This window comes from Pectinophora gossypiella, chromosome 15 (genome assembly GCF_024362695.1).
Source record: "Pectinophora gossypiella chromosome 15, ilPecGoss1.1, whole genome shotgun sequence".
In the NCBI taxonomy this organism is placed as follows: domain Eukaryota; kingdom Metazoa; phylum Arthropoda; class Insecta; order Lepidoptera; family Gelechiidae; genus Pectinophora; species Pectinophora gossypiella.
Genome location: NC_065418.1, coordinates 1,498,597 through 1,521,950, shown reverse-complemented (window position 1 = coordinate 1,521,950; position 23,354 = coordinate 1,498,597). Strand labels below are relative to the sequence as shown.

The window sequence follows — 23,354 nt, the reverse complement described above, 5'->3', positions numbered from 1 at the left end:
AGAAAAAACAATCTAACAGCCTCCGGTCGGATTTTCCCATTTTCCGTAGTGTCCCACATATGGTACATATACGTGGGAGTTTCAAATTTACTGCTCATAAGTGGTTCATACACAGTGAATGTGTTAAAACATTCCCGAATATTTCCGATTCAAAATGGCTCCTAAAAATGATCTTAGTCAAAACAAGTTTGTCCGTTCTTAATTAGAATTAGCCCTACCGCGATAAAAGGAATTATCATTCTCTTTCCGTCCAAAATAATAGCTCTTTCAAAACCGAGATTAAAAAGTTTGACTGCGAAATATCAAGCCGATGTCATTTGAAAGAGCAGTTTGACATTCTAATGACCTTTAATCGCTATCAATATTGAAGTAGGTAGGTAGGTGGGCGTCAGTTTACACAAATAAGCAGAAGTCATTGCCCGTATGCGTAGATACGAGTATGTCGAACATAATGACCAATGAACGAACGTAAACTGCCCATAAACATGCACTAATATCATTAAAACCCGAAGGCTCGCCTTGATATTCTGCCAAGGAGCATGTTATTTTTGTAGCGAAAGTCAGTCGCTGGCGCAGCTCACAGGGAAAAGAGCCGTTAGCCGAACGCCGACGGAAACTGCCGAGCGCGCCCGAACGCGGCGACTGCGCGTGCAACAACGCGTATGTGCTTTCGTACCGCTCAATTCAGTCCTCGAAAAACACAAGAATTTGCAATTCCAAACCAAACAATTTTACATTTCTTACTAGTTCAGACACTTCTATAATAGAATACGACGAAAAGTTCAAGTAATTGTCTCAATTTTCGATAATTTTCGGAGTTAAAACTGTTGAGTGGTTTAGGGCACATAAGTTGTTTTGTGCGGTTATGTCTATTTACATTATGGATGGAGCGCGCCCCTCGGTTGCTCGCGTTTTTTCTCTCTTTATTATTATTAACTGGGGCCGTCGCGTCTCGGCGAACACTTCAAGAAAGTCTACGAGTCTATATGTAGATATATATACGAACTTGTGAACACGCTGTATTCTGCTTTACGCGTGCTATCGCATCGGAAAGTACCTACTTAGATACATGCTTAGTTACGAAACAGGCTATTTTCGAATAGATATATTTAACATACATACATAAACAGCCTATATACGTCTCACTGCTGGGCACAGGCCTCCCCTCAATCAACCGGAGGGGGTATGGAGCATACTCCACCACGCTGCTCCACTGCGGGTTGGTGGAGGTGTTTTTACGGCTAATAGCCGGGACCAACTGCTTAACGTGCCCTCCGAAGCTCGGAATCATCTTACCTTTTCGGCCAATCAGGTGATTCAAGCCTGAAAAGTCCTTACCAAACAAAGGACTGTCTCACAAAGTGATTTCGACAATGTCCCCATCGGAAATCGAACCCGGACCTCCAGATCGTGAGCCTAACGCTCTAACCACTAGACCACGGAGGCTGTGCGAAGATATATTACACAGTATTGTAATATCTTTTCGTTTTTCGTCGTCTTTTCTCACCATAGTATTGTATAACTTGCATACGTTTAGTTGGGTTTTACAGTCTGAACCTCAGAAAGTGTATTATTTCATAAGATTCATGTCTGTAACCTGTTACGTGTGTTTATTAAATTAAATAAATAAATAATGTAGGTAGGTACTTTAGATGTAAAAATCAAGGTACGGTCACGAGTACTAATATGTATACACTTTGATACCATCATCGTCAGCCCATTAGCGTCCCCACTGCTGGGGCACGGGTCTTCCCTATGGATGGATAGGGAGATCGGGCCTTAAACCATCACGCAGGCCCAGTGCGGATTGGTGGTTATTAACGACTGCTAATGCAGCCGGGACCAACGGCTTAACGTGCCTTCCGAAGCACGGAGGAGCTCGAGATGAAAACTTTTTTTTTTGGTCATCCATCACCCACCTATGACCAGCCTTTGCGAAAGTTACTTAACTTCAACAATCGCAGACCGAGCGCGTTTACCGCTGCGCCACCGAGCTCCTCCGTACGCTTTGATACCGTGTCACATTAACTTTTTTGACAAATCAAACCGTAAGTCTTATTAAATGTCAAATATGATAGTGCGACAGGGTTCTAAAGTGGGTACATGATATTGCTCATGACTGTACATTCCACATGGCGTTTATCCTTCTTATTTCATGGATAATAGACAAGCAACTTTTATCTCTGTTTTTCTGTATAAATGATGACCCTCGTTATTCCACCCAGGCACAACACATCTTCCACCCATTATTATTCTGATCAAAAAAAGTGAAGCAATATAGGTAGCGGCATAATTCTATACGTATCTGATACAATTATTGTTCTTCTTTGCGAGTCGATGGCGATCGATACTAAATTTTTGCTGACCAATAATATAATTGGCCACGCTTACGGCATTGTCAGTGGCTATGGCTCACCTTTTGTGCTGTCCTAAGTGCCCTAACACCTGCACTATTAAAGACCTTTACGAAGCCACTGACAATTATTGTTCTATAGATATGTCTCTCTAACCTAACATAACAACGCTATTTACTCCATATTGAATTCATTGCCCATAACACAATCTCTCTCTCTATTAAAGAGCTGCGCTTTTGTCGGTGGAGTAATCGCCATTCCTCTCTTCTTCCAGCCAAAACCTTCACACCTCCCGATACGACACGACCTGCACCTTCATAACACAATACATAGGACAATTTTAGAAGTGGACAAAAGAAGCACACTCGCTGGCCTTAATGCTAATGAGCAATTTCTTCCAGGCTACCAACAGTGGTGGGGGGGGATTAGAATATTAGTCAGAGGATGCGTGTCCTTTCTAACATGATGGACAATTTCTTAAGGAAGAGTTGTCTTGTCGCTCTGCCCACCCCGTTAAGGATTACATGCGTGAGTTTATATATGTCCGTAATACACAGTTCGTTATTTAAAGTAGTTAAGTTAGCTCGTTGAACGCTCAGAGCGTAATGAATGGATTAAAATATTAGGGCTGGATCGATGGACAAGGCCGGTCCGGACTCAGTGAGACCTTAAACCAACCCATGCATTTAAAACAAGAAAGAAATTTTATTATTTAAATACACTACAGACATAGATTACATATATATGTTGTGGCCAGATCTTCAAATTGTTCATTCCATGATGTGTTCGACCATGTCATGAAATGGTCACATTTAATGAAATAACCAACTTAAGTTGACCATATCTTTGTATCGTCAACGTTTAATAATATTTCAATCAACGTTTCACTTATTTTCACTCATTTCAAGTTGGCTTGCCAGTTTTTTTTGTTACAATAAATAATTAACGTTACTTTCTTAGTTCAATGTAAAAGCACTCTCTTTCCTGCTATGGTCCCTATGAGAAGCCGTACATAACTCGCTAAAACTTTTCCCATAAGACCGAAATATAAAAGATTTAATTTCGTGTATTTTACGTAATTTCTTTGCATTCATAATTTCTCAATAAATATGAGTAAGGAAAATTATCAAATATGATATTCAGAGTCACAAGTAATTATATTAGCTAACAATAAAAATATCAGTCAATTGAGGGCACTTCCAAGCAGAATTAATTAACCTTAGCATTGACTAATCAGCTATCGAATTATTTTATTGATAACCTTATCTATACACAAGTTTACCACATTTGTACCTACTGTCTGTAATTTATTGTTGATATCTTATAAATGTAATATACAAATATATGTAGGTTTAGTACGATCTACTCTGAACCGGCGTGTATGTATGAAACAATTGATGAATGTGGAGGAAGCAAGAGAAGTGTGTCAGGATCGAAGTAAATGGAATTCCGTAGTCTCTGCGTACGGTCACGAGCATTAATATGAATACACTTTGGTACCATGTCACATTAACTTTTTTGACAAATTGAACTGTAAGTCTCACTAAATGTCAAATAATTATGTTAGTACAGAGTCCTAAAGTGGGTACATTATATTGCTCATGACTGTACCTGGGTGGGTGGGGTGAGTTTATGTATGTATGTACATCCCAACAGAGGATAAAAGGATTTGAAAAAGAAGAACAACCATAGATGTCCAGCAATTGTTTGATTCACACGTTAACAAAATTACTTCTAAAGCCTACAGAATGTTGGGTTTTATGTTTCGTCAAGGCAAAAATTTCAAAAAGGCCAAGACGCTGATTTTATTGTATAATTCACTTGTTCGATCGCAGCTAGAATATGCATCAACCGTTTGGAGTCCACAATACGCCAAGTATATTGACGCTGTAGAGAGAATTCAAAATAAATTTATTAGATGGTTAAAATTTAAATTTAAGAACCATAAATTTGAAAATATTGTATCTCTGGCAAAGCGAAGGGAACATAGAGATCAAATTTATTTATACAAAATTATTAATAATTTAATAGATTCCCCATACCTGGTTAGTCAGATTGCGTTTAGGTGCCCAGTTGCAAGATTGCGTTCAAATAGAATTTTTTCTATTCCCAATGCAGCCACCAATTACGCCAGAAATAGATTTATTGTACGAGCATGTTTAAACTATGATGGATTTTATGGTGATATAGATATATTTTCTAGTAAGGTAAATGCCTTTATCAATGCTGTAAAACAATGTAGCTGAAATGATTAAAACATGTAATAGATAGATATATAATGAATGCTTAGATATAGAGGGATTGTTTACAGAGGTTTCTTTTTGTACCTATTAATTTAATTCTTGGGCCTAACAGTATAACTTAATATAATTTATAGACTAGTTCACCGCAATTTGCAACGAAATATAATATATGTTAGACACATCGGTGGAAACTGCTTTGGCTTAATGTGTTTAATTATAAGTTTATATCTTTAAGTATCTATTGTGTAAGCTGTTTGTTTCCTTAATAAAGAAAAATAAAAATAAATAAAAATGTCCTTCCGCAGTAACTGTAAAATTTTTCATTGAGAACACAGGTTACCACATTATTGATTTTTTTATGCCGCCGCCATTTTTATGCAACGTATATCTAACTCTATATATGGTGTTAGTGACGTCATAACAAAAACTTTGAGGGATGATTCAGACAATGATTTGACGGAAAAATCTTGAAAATTTTAGTGTATTTTTAAATTATTTTCAGTTCCGTTTTGCGACGGAAAATTCCGCTTGATATCAACTGAAAATCATGGTCTGAATCATCCCTCGAAAGTTTTCGTTACGATGTCACTGACCCCCTGTATATCGTATTATATAATACATACCAATATGTTGTACGGTTCTTATTATTTATTCATATATACACATTAAGATGGACAACAGGAACAAACAAAGGAAACAGTAGAAAGAGGAAAAAAGAAACATTTATTTAGAGATAAGCTTATGTGATCAGTCGTACCATTATAAAACAATGAATTCGACTTTATGTGTTACCGAAATTTTCGGCATCTCGTCTAGTTCGTAAAAAAAATTTGAAGTTAGAATGGCTGAAAACGATGAAAACTGCTTGTTTGTGATAGTGAGGTTGATTAAAAGAAAAAAAACACCATTATTCTTCAATATTACCAACTAAATAATTAAGATTTCATTGGAAATCAGCATTACAAAAAAATAAGTATAATTCAAGGAGATTCGCCCAATCCCGTCAATCTCGAATGGGACCTCGTCATATTTTGCTTCAGGATTGATCGCGAAAAATTTGACGTAATCTCGCGAGATTGGGATTGCATTAGTACATAGCTTATATGATACCAAATTACCCATATAGCATAGTGCCAGAGACGTAATACAAAAAATATTGAGTAGTCTATTGGAAGTGAAGGAAGGCTTTGTGTAAGTTGGAGGCCATAAGCTGCGGCCTCACATCCTATTAGTGTCTCCTTAACCTACTTATTGTTACTCGCGCCAAACGGACCAATATACCAATATATTATATATATATATATATAAGGCACCTGACACTCTGGGTAGTAACTAAGGGTGGTATTAATAAACTAATCTCAGCTGAGACTGCCCTGCCCTCAAGATCATGCTCAAGTCTCTGTTTTTATATGAGAAACTAGATTTCGCGTGGTTCGTGGTCTTGTATTTGTTCGAAACTGCCCCACCTGCCTATTTGTATGGTGACCATATTGTTTTTCCTCCATTTTGTTTATTTTTTTCACCGGCGATAAAATTTGATTAAGACTTAAATAGGTTTGGTGGAAAAAAAAAATGTTCAGGTGCGATAGTTTTGCCAGGCCGAAGGGTGTCTCCCTGATGCGGAGCAGTTTTCCAAGATCTGAAAGTTTTTCCCACACCCCCATACATCATTTTTACCCCTCGGCGCTCCTTCTGGGAGAACAACTATGTCAGTGAGTACATGGGTTTATATAATATGAGATGAGAAATGTCACATTGACATGATCTTTAGGGCACTCTCGAAGCTGAGATTAGTTTATTAATACCACCCTAAATGACTAAGATTAAAGTTATGTAAGATCATGAATCATACACATAAAGTCCACTTCAGTGGTTTAGACCTGGAAACGGGATTCGAACCTGTGACCTTTACGATGTAAGTCACGCATTCTCCGAACTAGACCACCAAGGATTGCATGAAAAATTTCTAAATACGAGTACTATGAATCTCGGCTTTGCCTCTCAATTACTGAATTCGATTTTACCAGTTTGAGTTTGACCTGATTGTCCGAAAAAATGAAAAAGGAAGATGCGGGTTGGTGGAGGCGTTTTACGGCTAATAACCGGGACCAACGGCTTAAACGTGCCTTCCGAAGCACGGATCATCTTACTTTTGAACAATCAGGTGATCAGCCTGTAATGTCCTAACCCAACTAGGGATCACAAAGTGATTTTTCTGATATGTCCCCACCGGGATTCGAACCCGGGCTTTCGGAACTCAACCAGTGGACCACGGAGGCCGTAAATCCACATGATATTATACAAAATTCCACTTACTGATGTAAGTACGTAGTTGTTACACGAGTCATGTAAGCCTTTGGCGGCTCAATAACAACCCTGACACCAGGGTTGATGAGGCTTGCAATTCACAACCCACACGATAGAAGAAGAAGTGGATGACTACTCAGAATAATGGTCTGCAAGATCCCTCAAAGTTTTCATTACGATGTCACTAACACCCTGTATAATAAAAGTTTCTTTCTTTATTCTTGACAAATTACGGAATTCAACTTATTACAATTCCGACTCAATACTTTCGCTTCTTCTACTGATAAAAAATAGCAATATTGCTTTCTTAGATGGATTGCTTCGATGTGGCCATTTTAACCCCCCTGAATTCGACTTTATGGGTTTGAATTCATGTCTGGATCATACATAAACTGCCTATATACGACCCACTGCTGGGCACAGGCCTCCCCTCAATCAACCGGAGGGGGTATGGAGCATACTCCACCACGCTGCTCCTGCGGGTTGGTGGAGACTACGATAGTTAGATAGATAGATAGTTAATATTTCGTGGTTTCCAGGATTTGTGTCCGATTGATGGCCATGAGAGACTCTCCAGGCTACGTTCCCTAAAAAAAATACAGATGGCGCTGTACAGATTTGCCTTCGTTTAACCATCTAATTTCACGGATAATAGACATATCCATTTGTTTTTGGGTATAAATGATGACCCTTGTTATTACAATCAGGCAGTAGACATCTTCCACCCATTGTTATCCTGATCAAAATAAAGAGAAGCAATATAGGTAGCAACATAATTATATACGTATCTGATCCAAGTATCACGCAACAATTGGTTCGTGTACTAGGTCCAAGATAAATTATGAAATTCTGATTACCAAATGTAGACAGATATAAAATAAATAAATAAATAAATTCATTTATTACAGACTAGCTTTTGCCCGCGACTTCGTCCGCGTGGCGTGTTATAAAAGAGAACTTTTTCTCATACAAAAGGATTTTCCCGCTAATTCCCGTTCCCGTGGGAATTTCGGGAATTCCTTTCTTAGTGCACCTGTAGTGTACCTAAGCTACGTCCCATCCAAATTTCAAGTGCCTACGTTTAGCCGTTTAGGCTGTGCGTTGATATGTCAGTCAGTCAGTTTCTCCTTTTATGTATTTAGATTAACATATCCATATCTAATAAATTATATTAATACAATTATAAAAGTAGCGAAAAAATTATTTTCTTTTTTCCATTTAACTTATTAATTTTAATCAAGACAAACGTAATAATAAGTCCGACATTTTATGACGTTTTTCTATGATGTCACAGTGTGCTTTTTCATACAAACATAGTAATTTCGTGTTTTGACGTTTTGTAAAAAGTAATGGATTTAATTAGTTGGAAACTCATTCATCATTCATTTATCTTTATGCGCACTGCTAGGGAGTGGAATTCTTTGCCGTCTTCTGTATTTCCGAATGCATATAACCCGGGTGCTTTCAAGGCCAGAGTGAACAGGCACCTTCTGGGCGAGCTCGCTCCATCTTTGGCCTCGTCAATGGCTTCGGGCAAGTCTGGGGCCAAGAGCAAACCCATCAAAGGTAAAAAAAAACTATTATTGTTATGTTATGTCTCTATGGCAGAAAAGTGTCCGGTTATTGGCAATAGGAATACCTACCAGATGGGATAAAACATAGCTCGCTTGGAGTGGGTGTATTTTGCTATATAAATATACACCTCAATCAAATAATAATACTTTATTGCACAACGACATATACACAGGATATAAACATACGAATAAAAATAAGCACAACAGGCGGCCTTGTTGTTAAACAACAATTTCTGCCAGGCCACCTTAGGGTGAGGAAGGGGTAGACATAGGATAACATTTATGAAACAAATAAATGAGAAGGTGCAGGTCTTGTCTTATCGGGAGGTGAAGGTTTTGGCGGGAAGAAGAGAAGAATGGCGATTACTCCACCGACAAGAGCGCAGCTTTTAAATAGAGAGAGAACCTTAGGGTGAATGAAGTTTATGCATTGGAGCACGGGATGGTGCAATAAACACCACCACCTCCTGCCTACCCCGCTGTGTTTAAATATAGCTGTTGTGGAACATAAACATCTATCTTAAGCGCTTAGTAAAGAGTCAAAGAATCCCCTTCATATTTCATTTGTTTTCTCGGTTTGTTTTGCCCCTTCGCGTCGGATAATTACCTTCAACCAGGGATGTTACGGATATGAATTTTCGGATCCGGATAGAGATTCGAATATCGTAGTAAACAACGTAACATAGCATCACGCTTTCCCCGAAAGGGGCAAGCAGAGGCGTAAAGTAAACCCACTCCTCGCCAGCTATGTTATGATATGTTGTAATCGTTGCAATACAATAATTGTATCAGTTTTAGATACGGATATGAAATTATTTCGGATTGTCGTTTTAGTTCAGGCGGTAGGCTGAATGAAACGTAACGTAAAGGTGTGTGAAAGAGAGAGCGACGAGTGGGCGAGAGAGAAGAGAGGATTGCGGAATGACAGGGAAATGGCGGACGGTTGTTTGAATAAGAGAACACGTACAAAATTATAAAACGTTTAAAATAAACAAAGTTAAAGAAATAATAATCGTTTCCTTCATGCCCTATCCCACAATTTGGCTACAGGGAACCTACTCCCCTCTTTTCCCTAAAAAGTAGCATGGAGAATGCTACACCGAATAGAGCGTGGCTCTTTTAGTGATTGTTTTTTTGTTTTAGTTTCGTTTACGGACATTAGATTTTTAAGGAAGTATAATACTTATAGGTCTGTCTTTGATGATGAAGAAAAAGAAAAAAAAACGAAGATTTTTTTATGAATTGTAGGTTTGGCTCAAACGCATTAACTATTTGGTCGGATAAACAGAATGGGTAGCGGTGTTGGCAAACAAAGATATGTCGCAAAGACTTCACTCCTACCAGAAATCACCGAAACTTCGGATTCGGTTGCGGATATGAATAGATTTATTTCGTATATCCACGTAACATAAGCTCAACCAATTGGGTAGTCAGAGGTACATCCAATATCCATCGTAAGTTAAACTAAGTAACCACACCTCACCGACCTTTATTTATTTATTATTTATTACCTTTCCTTTTCTTTTTCTTTTCTTTTTTTTATTATTTATTTTTTACCGTTATTTTTTTTCGGATATCCAATAGTTTCGATTACGGTCACGGCGCACCATAACATCTCTGCCAACCTGCGCAAGAGTAGACGCATTCAAGATGTTTTCATATAATGAAATCGGAGCGCTCTCACGCGACGCCCGAAGAATGTTAATAAATAAACTCACATACACACACGCATACAAACTCTTCTCTGACTTACATACGCGAATGCAAGCGATATATTATTTATAGTATAATCCACACTAATATTATAAATGCGAAAGTAACGACCTCCGATGGTTGAGCGTTGGACTCACGATCCAGAAGTCCTGGGTTCGATTCCCGGTGGGGACATATCACAAAAATTACTTTCTGGTCCCTAGTTTGGTTAATCTTATAAGGTTAGGATAATAAGGTTAATGGTTAAAACAAAAATTGTTGCTTGATATTTTGATTATATTATGTATAGAATTATGTTGCTACCTGTTCTGAAGTTGCTACCTATATTGCTTCTCTTTATTGTGATCAGAATAATAATGGGTGGAAGATGTAACTGCGCCTTGGGGCTTGGTGTAATAAAAAGGTTCATCATTTATACCCAATCACACAGATAAAAGATGCATTATGTCTGTTATCCATGAAGTTAGAAGAGTCACACACCCACACCCACAAATTCAAATTCAAATTCAAAAATATCTTTATTCAGTAGGTAACATAGTTACACTTTGAATCGTCAATTTTACATAACGAACGTCTCATCCGCCTAAAACTACTGCAGATTCTCACAACCTGTATAGCCGGGGAAAAGAAGCTGCAAGAAAAACCTCGGCACAGGGCCCTAGACGTTCTTTAAAAAAATAAAAATAAACATAAAATATTGGTATACAATTGAGTAATTTAGCTGCCTAATATCAGTTCTCAGACAGTTAATCCCATGCATTCATATCTTCTAAATAATCACTAACTTTATAATAACCTTTTTTGTAAAGTTTTTGTTTAACTAGTGTCTTAAAACAGTTGAAAGGCAAATTCTGAATGTCAATGGGAATCTTATTGTAAAAACGTATACATTGCCCCTTAAAAGATTTAGTAATCTTATGTAATCGACTGACTTGTAAAGCAAGTTTATTTTTATTCCTGGCATTAACAATGTGACACACACACACGGACTCACACATACACACACACATACGTGTAAGAAGTTAGTGGAAGCTGCTGTTATAGCTCCTATGACAGTAGCTTCCGATCCCAAGACACATGATAGTCGTAGGGCTAACACACAAACACACGCATACACACACAAACACACACACACACACACACACACACACACGTATGTACTTGCTTTAAACTTTAAATTTTCGTTTTTACTTTTCTTTGTAAGTATAACAAGTTTTGTAACTTTCTAATTTTTATGGCTATATAACCAAAAGCAATGTAACATTGTCAGTGGAGGGGCGAAGTCTCTACCACAAGTGTTTTAATTACTTAAAAGAGACTTCAACCGCTATGTATTAATTATTTTGGTAAATAATAGTATTTTATGCAACAGTTGTATAAGAAGGGTCAAAAAATGCGAGTGGCGTGAGTTGCGATGTGAGCCTTGGCGAAAATCGCAATAAGAGACGCCACGAGCATTTTTTGACCTAGTTATACAACGTTGCATACAATACTTTTTCTACGACGACGTAATTTTAAACGAAACACAAAAATTTTCCAATTTATTTTCCAACGCGCGGGAAAATGGCGGCAAATGTATACTTTTTTTTTATAGTATATCTATGGCACCAAACAAAGTAAAGGTGCCAGTTTCCAGGTCAAAAAAAAAAAAACAACAACAATGCTTTTTTGGCGACATTATAGTACAGTTACACTTTGTAAACAATGCTTTTATAGGCCATAGAGCGTACACTTTTTCAAAGAGTTTAATTATGTATGTACTTATATTAGACTTTTTGGTTATTTAAATGCCAGATTAAAGTAGAGGAGTAGAAAAAAGTATAAAAATAAGTATTCCCGACTTCTAAAAAGATCCGTAGAATGTTAATAAAAATCACTAAATTAACGGCCTCCGCGGTCCAGTCGTTTGAGCGTTGGGCTCACGATTCGAAGGTCCCAGGTTCAAATCCCGGTGGAGACGTATCAGGACAATCACTTTGTGATCCTTATTTTAGTTAGGACGTTACAGGCTGATCACCGAATTGGCCGAAAGTAAGATGATCCGTGCTTCGGAAGGCGCGTTAAGCCGTTGGTCCCGGTTAGTACTACTTACGTATGTAAGTTGGAGTCGTTACATGAGCCATGCCAAGGGACTTTGGCGGCAGCAATAGTACCTCTGACACCAGGGTTGATGGAGCTGGTACTCCACCTCACAACGCACACGATAGAAGAAGACTAAAATAACTATTTTAGGTCTTTATAACTAATTTTGATTATTTATACCAGAAATTTGTTGTAGTATCCTACCAGGGTTCCTTGTACTTTCCTCTATTTTTAAGACCTCTGTAGTAACATCAGGAATGCAATAAATGTCTTATGGCATTAACTACTTGGCCGCGCAGATGGGGAGCGCTGACGGCTCTCACCCGGTACAAAATGTATATACCTATATATGTACCTATATAAATAAGCAATTCAACATAATAACTTGGCACAGAGCAAGATTTCCATCGACAGACGTGGTACAATCGATCCGTGTACTGCGCATGTGCGAGCCATGCAGATACTTTTCATATACTTTGTACATGACCGCTCTATTTATATTTACATACCTACTCGACGTTTGTTACCTGGTGCGGTTACGAACAGTTATATGTATTCACTTTAGTACCATGTCACATTAATTTTATTGACAAATTGACCTGTAAGTCTAACTAAATTTCATTCATTTTAATGCGACAAGATTTTAAAGTAAATACATGGTATATTCACACGTCTATACTTGAAGATTTGATTACTTTATCCAAGGCAGCCAAGTATCTAAAAGAATAGAAATTGTTTATTCTAAAAGGACGCCACACACAAAGACAAGACAATAACATCACTTAAAATTTTTCACAAAACGATTACAATATAAGCGGCCAAGTGCGAGTCGGACTCGCCCATGAAGGGTTCCGTAACAGCAAGTAACATAATATAAAAGTAAATTACGGTTTACGATTTATGATGTATTAAAAAAACTACGTACTAGATCTGGTTCAAACCAATTTTCGTTGGTAGTTTGCATGCTAATCTACATCATATATATATTTTTTATAGTTTTATCCTCCTCTTATTTTAGAAGTTACAGGGTGGGGGGGGGGGGACACATTTTACCACTTTGGAAGTGTCTCTCGCGCAAACTATTCAGTTTAGAAAAAAAATATATTAGAAACCTTAATACCATTTTGGAAGACCTATCCATAGATACCCCACACGTATGGGTTTAATGAAAAAAATTTTTTTGAGTTTCAGTTCTATGTATGGGGACCCCCAAAATTTATTGTTTTTTTTTTCTATTATTGCGTAAAAATTTTAATGCGGTTCACAGAATATACATATTTATCAAGTTTCAACAGTATAGCTATTATAGTTTCGGAGAAAAGTGGCTGTGACATACGGACGGACGGACGGACGGACAGACATGACGAATCTATAAGGGTTCCGTTTTTTGCCATTAGGCTACGGAACCCTAAAAAGCATAGGAGGATGTTCATTAGAATGTTCATAAGGTAATGGTGGACGTCCTGGGATAAAAGGGCCTCACTCAGCTCAAGTCGCGGAACCACTACGCTGGTATTATCAAAATTAATAATAGGGTATTTGACTGGGTCAAAGATAAATTAGAAAATGCTTATCTAGAAATAGAAGCCAGTCTAAGATGACCAAAACCAATCTCATTTTAGTTTTCGGCTTATTTTCGAATTTTATTTATGAATTAAGTAACAATGAGTACGACGTTTGACCGCTTTTATTGATGACGTCACAGGACAGTATTTCCGTACAAACTCCAAAGAAAACTTTCGTTTTGACGTTTCGTACTCGTAGAAAGTATCTCATTTGCGATTTTCTTTTCATAAATAAATATTAGTCTACTAACAGTAGGATTAAGTACTATGTTACTAACATACATACATAAATAAATAGCCTATATACGTCCCACTGCTGGGCACAGGCCTCCCATCAATCCCATCAAACCCATCGACATACACACATATATACACACACACTCACACACAAACATACACACACACTTACTCACACTTTACTGTATAGTCTATTTTACTTAAACTCTAACTGATTTTTTTTTTATTAATATTCTTTTTTCTTTCTTTTCACGTTTATTGCTCAGTTTGCTAAACATAATTATTCTATGCAGAAACATACTCCCTAGTATCCATATTTATTCTGGAGGTGGAGGCCTGGAGCCTATAGTACAGGGTAACCTAGTTTACGCTCCAGCCTCCACAAACATATGTTATATAAGTCAAAATGTAACTTATTACTAGTATGTTGTGGAGGTAATAAACGATTTTTTATTTTATTTTATTTTTTTTATCAATCAACCGGAGGGGGTATGGAGCATCTCCACCACGTTGCTCCACTGTCAATCATCTGTCCCTTTCCTTTTCGGCGGGTTTATTCGTAGTCGGCCTGTAAGAAAATGACAGGTATAACTTGACTAATGACAAGTAAAATTAGGGCTGTCTGCAGGAATCGGGACCAATATCTGTACTAGTATTACATTACTATTTGATATGTTTCTAGTATCAGAAATCAGAAATCAGAATCATTTATTCAACGTAATTATCATGGATAAACTTGTTGAAGGTTAATGTAACATTTTTGAATTTACGTCATTTCGCAAGGTGTTATGGCTGAGGAGAAGAAATGACAAGAAACTGCAACAGCAACACATCTTTTAAAAACCAATGAGGATATACATTACAAGTTATTTAATAACTAGAGGAACACATTCAATACCAGACATTTTGATCATTTAGGTAGTCATTAATCTTATAATAAGCTTTTTTACATAAAGTAATCCTCACGATACATAAACTTGCGAGATGTTTCGATTTTCTGATGAGAACTGTACACAAATAAATGTAGCTTGGCACGGATAACAATTAGAGCAGGTCGGAGTGTCCGTTCTATACGTAGAATTGTTCTTTATTCTATAGCACTAGCCTGTTCTTTTCAGAATAGTTATTGAACGTTCGGTATCCAGCTAATAGAAGGCTTCTTTCACCCGGTGTTAGGTTTCAGTAACTCATTCGTTCAAGTATTATTTTTTACTAGCGATCCGCCCCGGCTTCGCTTGGGTGCAATGCTGAAGAAAAAATTAAAATTGTTTACTACATCACATTAAAAACCTCAAAAAAAAACAGTATTTCTCCACTATTTAATGGATGTTATTATACATATAAACCTTCCTCTTGAATCACTCTATCTATTATAAAATCCGCATCAAAATCCGTTGCGTAGTTTTAAAGATTTAAGCGCACATAGGGATATAGGGACAGAAAAAGTGACTTTGTTTTATAACTATGTAGTCTATGTGTCTATTTTTAAAAGCAGTATAACTCTTACAAATTATTCAGTAGTATTGTTTTACTACACAACAGCCTCCGTGGTCTAGTGGTTAGAGCGTTGGGCTCACGATCTGGAGGTCCGGGTTCGATTCCCGATGGGGACATGGTTGAAATTACTCTGAGACTGTCCTTTGTTTGGTAAGGACATTGCAGGCTTGAATCACCTGATTGTCCGAATAAGTAAGATGATTCCGTACTGCGTAAGGCACGCTAAGCTGTTGGTCCCGGGTTACTAACCCAAATACCTACGGTCACGAGCGTTAATATTTATACACTTTGGTACCATGTCACATTAACTTTTTTCACAAATTGAATTGTAAGTCTCACTAAATGTCAAATATGTTAGTGCGACAGAGTCCTGAAGGGGGGTACATTATATTGCTCATGACTGTACACCAACCCGCAGAGGAGCAGCGTGGTGGAGTATGCTCCATACCCCCTCCGGTTGATTGAGGGGAAGCATGTGCCTAGCAGTGGGACGTATATAGGCTGTTTATATGTGTGTATGCGTATTGGTTCTCTGAGTAATAGGGTAGTTTCCAACTAGTCAAATAAGTTACTTTTTACTAAACATCAAAACACATAATTACTTTGGAATTTTTATGAATAAGCACACTGTGACGTCATAGAAAAACGTGATAAAATTTCGTATTTATTATTACGTTTTCTTGATTAAAATTCATTAATAAGTTAAATAGAAAAATTAAAAAGCTTTTCGTTAGTTTTAGATTTGATTTATTTAGTAATCAGAATTTCACAATTTATCTTGAACCTAAGTACACGACCCAAGTACTTCGCATTGATAAGTGTCTGCGAATTATCTTCCGAGTAAGGACTCGCCCACAAGGTCGGACTTGGTGCTCTGGCCAGCCCCATAAGGACCATAGGTGTAAGTTTATGTATGTTTAAATATCGAATTTCTAATCATTAGTTACATACTGAAGTATGCAAGCGTTCCCCAGATAATAGGTATTTTCAAAACGTCAAGCCAGCGGGATCAAAGAACTGCCTTTATAACTTTGGAACCGTTGAAGTACTAATTTCGAGTACTATTTCGGTACTATTTTTTGGCGTTTAAATCAAAGCGAAAGACCTTTTCGTTAACTCTCGCCAAATTTCGCTCACCATCAAGCTAGCAAGTGCAATAAAACATGGCTATAAATCCAGAACCGTGATGGTACTAATTTTTTTACAACAGGTACTATTTTTTTCAATAAGAGTACTAATTTTTGGTATTGTCAAATTATTTTTTCGTGCCCATTTTTTTTTGAGGCCGCTGGCTTGACGCACACAATTTCTAATTGCCTATTTAGAAAACGTAGTAATTTTTCGGAATAACCTTTGAACTCGTAGCTACGTAGCAATGGCGTAGCTTCCATTGTGCTACGATTTTTATTCCTCATTATAGTAATAAATAAATAAATATTTACAAAAATAAAAAGCCCCCTGTGGTGCAATAGGTGAGCGTTGTGCTCTCTTATCCGGAGGTTCTAGGTTCGAATCATAAAAAGTAGCTTTGAGATACCCAGGTTGCTTAGGACATTGCAAAGGTTTCGGCTTTGTGTTAGTCGATTAGTCTGTCAATCAATCAGTACAGTTTCTTCTTTTATACACCTAATGGTGCTAATTCCTGTAACCACCATCTAATTTTAAGTTATGTCTGTCATTTTCTTATCCGCCGAATAGGAAAAGGACTGGTAATCGCCAAGCACAAAATTTATGGAACACACGTCAATTTTAAGCACAAATCTAAAACAAACGTCTAAAAATTTTACATTGGCCAATAACCCGACAGAATCATGTTGACAGCACACGTCAAATGGTTTGCATACCAGCGAGATACCTTTTTGAATCGCCCGGGCTATTCATTCATTTAGGTACTTATTCTTCCTAGAATTAAGAGCTGTCAATCATCTGTCCCTTTCCTTATCGGCGGATAAGAAAATGACAGGTATAACTTAAAGTAAAATTAGGAGGTGTATGCAGGATTTGGGGCCATTGTTAGATAGAACAGAATCGATTAACCTAATCTCGATTGATACATCACTATGCTAATGAACACCACAACACTGGCTTCTGTGCTTTTACAGATCTATCTCGTATCGTGCATTGAAGCTGTTGTAAAACTTTATCGTTATTGAAATATCATCACTCTCTGTTTAATACTATACTTGTACATGGTGTTAGTGACATGGTAACGAATAATGAGGGGGATGATTCAATCAATCAATCAATAATACTTTATTGCACAACGACATATACAAAGGACATAAACATACCAATAACAACATAAGCACAATAGGCGGCCTTATTTCTAAACAGCAATTTTTGCCAGGCAACCTTAGGGTGAAAGAAGTTTATGCATTGGAGCACGGACTGGTGCAATAAACATAATATAATGATTCAGTCCATGATTCGGAGTTAATATCATTCCGTCGCAAAATTCACGATTTTTTTGTGTTTTATTAAGTTATTTTCAATTCTATATATTTTTGCGATGGAAAATTCCACTTTATATTAACTCAGTATTTGTTACGATGCCACTAACACCATGTACAAGTATCTACAGGTAGCCATACAAGTACGTACGGGTGTTAAGTGACATCGCAACGAATACTGAGGGGGATGATTCAGATCATGATTCTGAGTTGATATCAGGTGGAATTTCCTGACAGAAAATTCATGACTATTTCTGTGTTTTATTATTTTCAGTTCCATACTTTTGCGATGGAAAATTTCACGTGAAAATACCTTTTAAAAAATATTAATTCTTTACTGTTTTTAAAATTAATTTTGTATTCATCGATCTTCTCTTATTGTCGGACGTGTTTGTAACCTTTGTAATTATTTAGTAAAACTGAATTATATGCGAAGTGGCAAAACAATCAGCGTTTCTTTAATATAGTCTACGAGTGGTGAAATAATCAATCCACACAAACAATATCAACTCAGAATCATGGTCTGAATAAACCCTCAAAGGTTTTGTTACGATGTCACTAACATCCTGTATACTAGAAGGGACATAAAAATATTACGTGTGTTGGTACTTATTATGATATTGGTACTTACGTCATCGCGTTAGTTAATAACTTCATAACGACTGTAACTTATTAGATTCCGAGAAAAGTAAACCAAAAGGAGGAGCTCGGTGGCGCAGCGGTAAACGCGCTCGGTCTGCGATTGTTGAAGTTAAGCAACTTTCGCAAAGGCCGGTCATAGGATGGGTGACCACAAAAACAGTTTTCATCTCGAGCTCCTCCGTGCTTCGGAAGGCACGTTAAGCCGTTGGTCCCGGCTGCATTAGCAGTCGTTAATAACCATCAATCCGCACTGGGACCGCGTGATGGTTTAAGGCCCGATCTCCCTATCCACCCATAGGGAAGGCCCGTGCCCCAGCAGTGGGGACGTTAATGGGCTGATAATGATGAGAAAAGTAAGGTACATAAACATTATTGAATAGCCTATATGAGTCGATTTTCTTTTTTATCGACAAAGATCTGTCCTAGAATGTTATTTAATCTTCCCATTCTCCAAAAATATACTTATTCTTATTATACTCAAAATACTAATCGGTTCCTCGATTAGTGGTTACCGTAGCTTGATTGTTTTTCACAAAATTCTGTGACAGAGTGGTAAATCGAAATGCTGTCTCTGATGAAAAGGGTCACTCTGTCACAACGTTTTAGGAATGCCCCTGCAAAGAAATGTACGTTACCAAGATAAAGAGAAACACTAAATAGTCCTCTACAGACACATCTTTATAGCATGTTTTAAAATATTTATTGCCGTTATAATTTTAAAGATGTTAAACCCGATATATCGAGAAAATGACTTTTTATTGTCGATGAAAAAGAAGGACCCATATAAATCCCACTGCTGGGCAATGGCCTCTCAAGCAACCGCAGCGGGTATGGAGCATACTGCACCATGCTACTCCTCTACTGTTAGGTGAAGACGGCTTAACATGCCTCCCGAAACACGGAATCATCTTACTTTTTCGGACAACCAGGTAATTCAGCCTGTAAAATCCTAGACAAACAAAAGACAGTACTTATCACAAAGTGAGTCCCAATTGGGAACCGAACTCGGACCTCCAGATCTAGAAACCATCGCTCTAACCACTAGTCTAGATCATTGAGGTTGTTATAATTGTGTTAGTAAATACACAATCCGTCTTGTCTTATTTAGATAATCAGCTAAACATTTTGTCTCCCTCTTCAGCATAATAATGTACTTAAGCAATATAACTTACTAGGATTTGCTTTCCGAAAGAACTAATAAATAAGAACCTAAATTCATTTTACTTTTTATTTATTAATTATACCTAATTGTCGATAAATAAAAAGCTCAAACATATAAAAATATCACCAGTAACATCTTCGCAACGATTACACCCGCTCTGACACGAAACCGTCGCTTGCGCATAACGTATCAAACTAGTACCAACGATGCATTCTCTCGGCATAAGCGCAAGCGCTTGCGTTCACTTCGCCTTCCCCTAACTGGCCTAAAATGGCGGCGATCACGTGGCTCGCAGCGCATGCGCCGCGGCCAACGCGACGCGTTTCCCGGAAACGCCGCATCCGCCATCTTGCGACGCCACTCCCGCGCAAACGGATCCGTACAGCTTGCCTTTGTCAACTACGTATTCTTAATTCGAATGACGCTGAGCGTTCTTTGTTTGAAATGTATTTTTGATGCGTTTATCGTTTTGTTTATAACGGCTATCTTAATTATAATCTTAAGTAACTTAATTAGTCATTTGAAAGTAAAATATGTTTCATGTAATTTTAATAAGTTTAATTGAGTTTTATGTACTTACCTACTTACTTATCAAAATGTATTGAAATAAATGTAGGCACATAGCCAACATAGCTGGAGAGGAGAGGTTGTATAATTTTTATTCTACATCATACATACATACATAACCTCACGCCTATTTCCCACCGGGGAATCCATTTGCTTCGATCTTGACACACTTCTCTTGCTGCCTCTACATTCATGAATCATTTCATACACGCACGCCGGTTCAGAATAGATCGAACTGAACCTTTTCTACATCATTCATCACTTAATTTATCGCGGTTTCACCGAAATGTTATTCTAGAAATATTGGAAGTTGTCTAAGTTATCTTTAATAAACAATATATCTAATGATAATTAGATATTAATCTATTGTTGGCTTCCGCGTCCTCGCTGCTCGGAAGATTCATAGAAAACATATTTCCAAATGTCAATAAGGAAAAGATATAAATAGTAAACAAATGACTACCTTTGGAAAAAGAATTCCATCTTTTTAAAATGAAATTAATTTGAGATTGGAATTCTTAGCCAAACAAAAATTATTTTGATTTGAAACGGCCAGTACTGCAGAACGATATTATGCGATATTATTCAAAATAATATAATAATAAAACAGTTTATAAGCACTATTCTTATATTCGGTCTTTATGGAATTGCCGTTCTGCAGTACTGGCCATTTCAAATATTTTTTTTGTTTGGTTAAGAATTCTAATTTCAAATTAATTTTATTTTAAAAACATGGAATTCTTTTTCCTAAAGTAGTCATTTGTTTATTGATTAGTGTCACATTTTCATCGCATTTCAATCTTTTTCGCCATTAAGGATACGTTAAAGGTTCGAGGAATTATGGAATATGAGTACCTATTATAAATAATATTAATTCTCGTTAATTCGATAGGTAAGGAAAAAAATATTTACGCTAATTCTAAAACCATTTCGAGATTTCGTCTTAATCAGCTTTATTTCTCTATTTTTAGCTCTCAAATCAGCCGGATGTTGTTTATTTTAGCAATAATCGTGTATTTATTTGACCTTCATGTGACCTCTAAAGATAGTCCGTTTAACCAAATTGTCTTTGCTAACTGCCGTTTATAATAAATACAATTTAATATAATCTTTGGTCATCACTAGGGCTTTTTGACGAGAACGGGAATGGGTCTAAATAATTAATACGAAGTGGTTTTTTGTGTTAATCTACAGTGTCAATGACTTCACTTCACTTTTTAATGTTTGGCTCTCAATGTGCCTTTCGAAGCACATCATCTTACTTTCGCACAGTCAGGTGATCAGCCTGTAATGTCCTAACCAAACTAGGGATCTCCTCCAATCAACGGGGGAGCATAGTCTACTACGTGTGTGTTTTTTTTTTAAACGACGTCTAGGACCCTTGCCGAAGTTTTTCTTGCAGCTTCTTTTCCCCGGCTATACAGGTTGTGAGAAGCTGCAGTAGTTTTAGGCGGATGAGACGTTCGTTATGTAAAAATTGACGATTCAAACTGTAACTATGTTACCTATTGAATAAAGATATTTTTGAATTTGAATTTTGACGTTGCTCCAATGCGGGTTGGTGGATATTTAAACATATGTAAGTATTCAAAAGCCTTCTTTTTTGTCAACAGAGCGAGAAATGGCTGACGTACGAGTCGATGCGCGAAGAGTTCCTTGAGAAAATAAGAAAGTTAGAGGAGGAACGGCAGACGGTAGACCTCTGGTCGACGGGAGCGGAATGGGGCAAACGCAGGAGAAAGAGACAGGTCACTGTAACCCCCCCTTACGTAGTGTACATGTTACCCGACGCAGACATCATGGAAGACTGGCGACTAGTTCGGAAACTTCTGGAAAAGTCTGACTGATATTCGCAGACCCCGAGAGGGCCCCCGGCTTTCTTATGACAGCACGTCCCCTCCCGACCTGTGTTCGCAAAGCCCTTTGCTGTAAAGAAACATTAAATTGGTATGTGTATTAACTACAAAGACTTTTTGAACATACAAATGCCTTGTCTTAGGTTGAACATTTTATTATGCACTGGCTTACAAAACCAAGTACAATCAAAGAGCGTAAGTGCAGTCAATGAGCCCAGCAAATTGTTTGTAAACAGTGGTGAAATTATGAACCATTAGTTGTCGTAATTATAAAATTTATGTTTTTGTAGGTGTTTTTGGTCTATTACAGAAAAGACATGTAACCAGGAGGTCTTAAGTGCAACCAGTTAATATATTATTTTGCAAGAAACTGATTGGACTTTGCACCTTATCGTATTTTTTTTTCTAAACAACAGAAGTCGGAGATTTAAAATAAAAAAAAAAACGTTTCATAGATATTTTTATCAGCTTTCGTTGTAACTATTAAACCATACGTTGGTACTGATTCCAGTACTCACCATCTAATTTTATTTTAAGTTATACCTGTCTTTTTCTTATCTGCCGAAAAGGAAAGAGACTGCGATCGACAGACATAAAATTTATGGAACATACGTCACTTTTGTGCAGAAAATTAAAAAAAATATATTGGCCAAAGACCCGACATAATTAAGTAGACAGCACGCGTCAAATAGGTTACATATCAGCGAGATGCCTATTTTATTCGCCCGGATTATTAAAACATTCACTCATTCATTTTAAAAAATAACTGTTGTCAATCCTCCGTCCCTTTCCTTTTCGTCACATAAGAAAATGACAGGTATAACTTAAAATAAAATTAGGAGGTGGCTGCAGGAATCGGGGCCATTACTAAACATTTCGAGTACCTTGGTACTTTTTATTTCGAAAATGTATCTTGTGTATTTAAACAGTTATTATAATTTCAAAAGTGTAAGACGTAGTTTTGCGAGACAGTGTATAATGTATAAATAATATCAAGGTAAGTTCTGTGTACCTACTGTGGTAAAAAGCAAGTTTATCGTAGCTTCAATCAGATCGTTTATATATAGCTGGTATATATAATGTACAGTCGCGAACGGAATACTAC

At 37.2% G+C, this 23,354-nt stretch overlaps 1 protein-coding gene across 1 annotated transcript in view; it reads left to right on the top strand.

The window, feature by feature from the left end:
• The window catches only part of LOC126373197 (breast cancer metastasis-suppressor 1-like protein), a 91,158-nt gene extending 68,586 nt beyond the window's left edge, over positions 1–22,572 (top strand). The window contains exon 4 of the mRNA XM_050019245.1: positions 22,007–22,572. Within this exon, the coding sequence (XP_049875202.1) occupies positions 22,007–22,240 (234 nt within the window). The 3' untranslated portion in view covers positions 22,241–22,572. The remainder of the gene's footprint in view (positions 1–22,006) is intronic.
• The last annotated feature ends 782 nt before the right edge of the window (positions 22,573–23,354 follow it).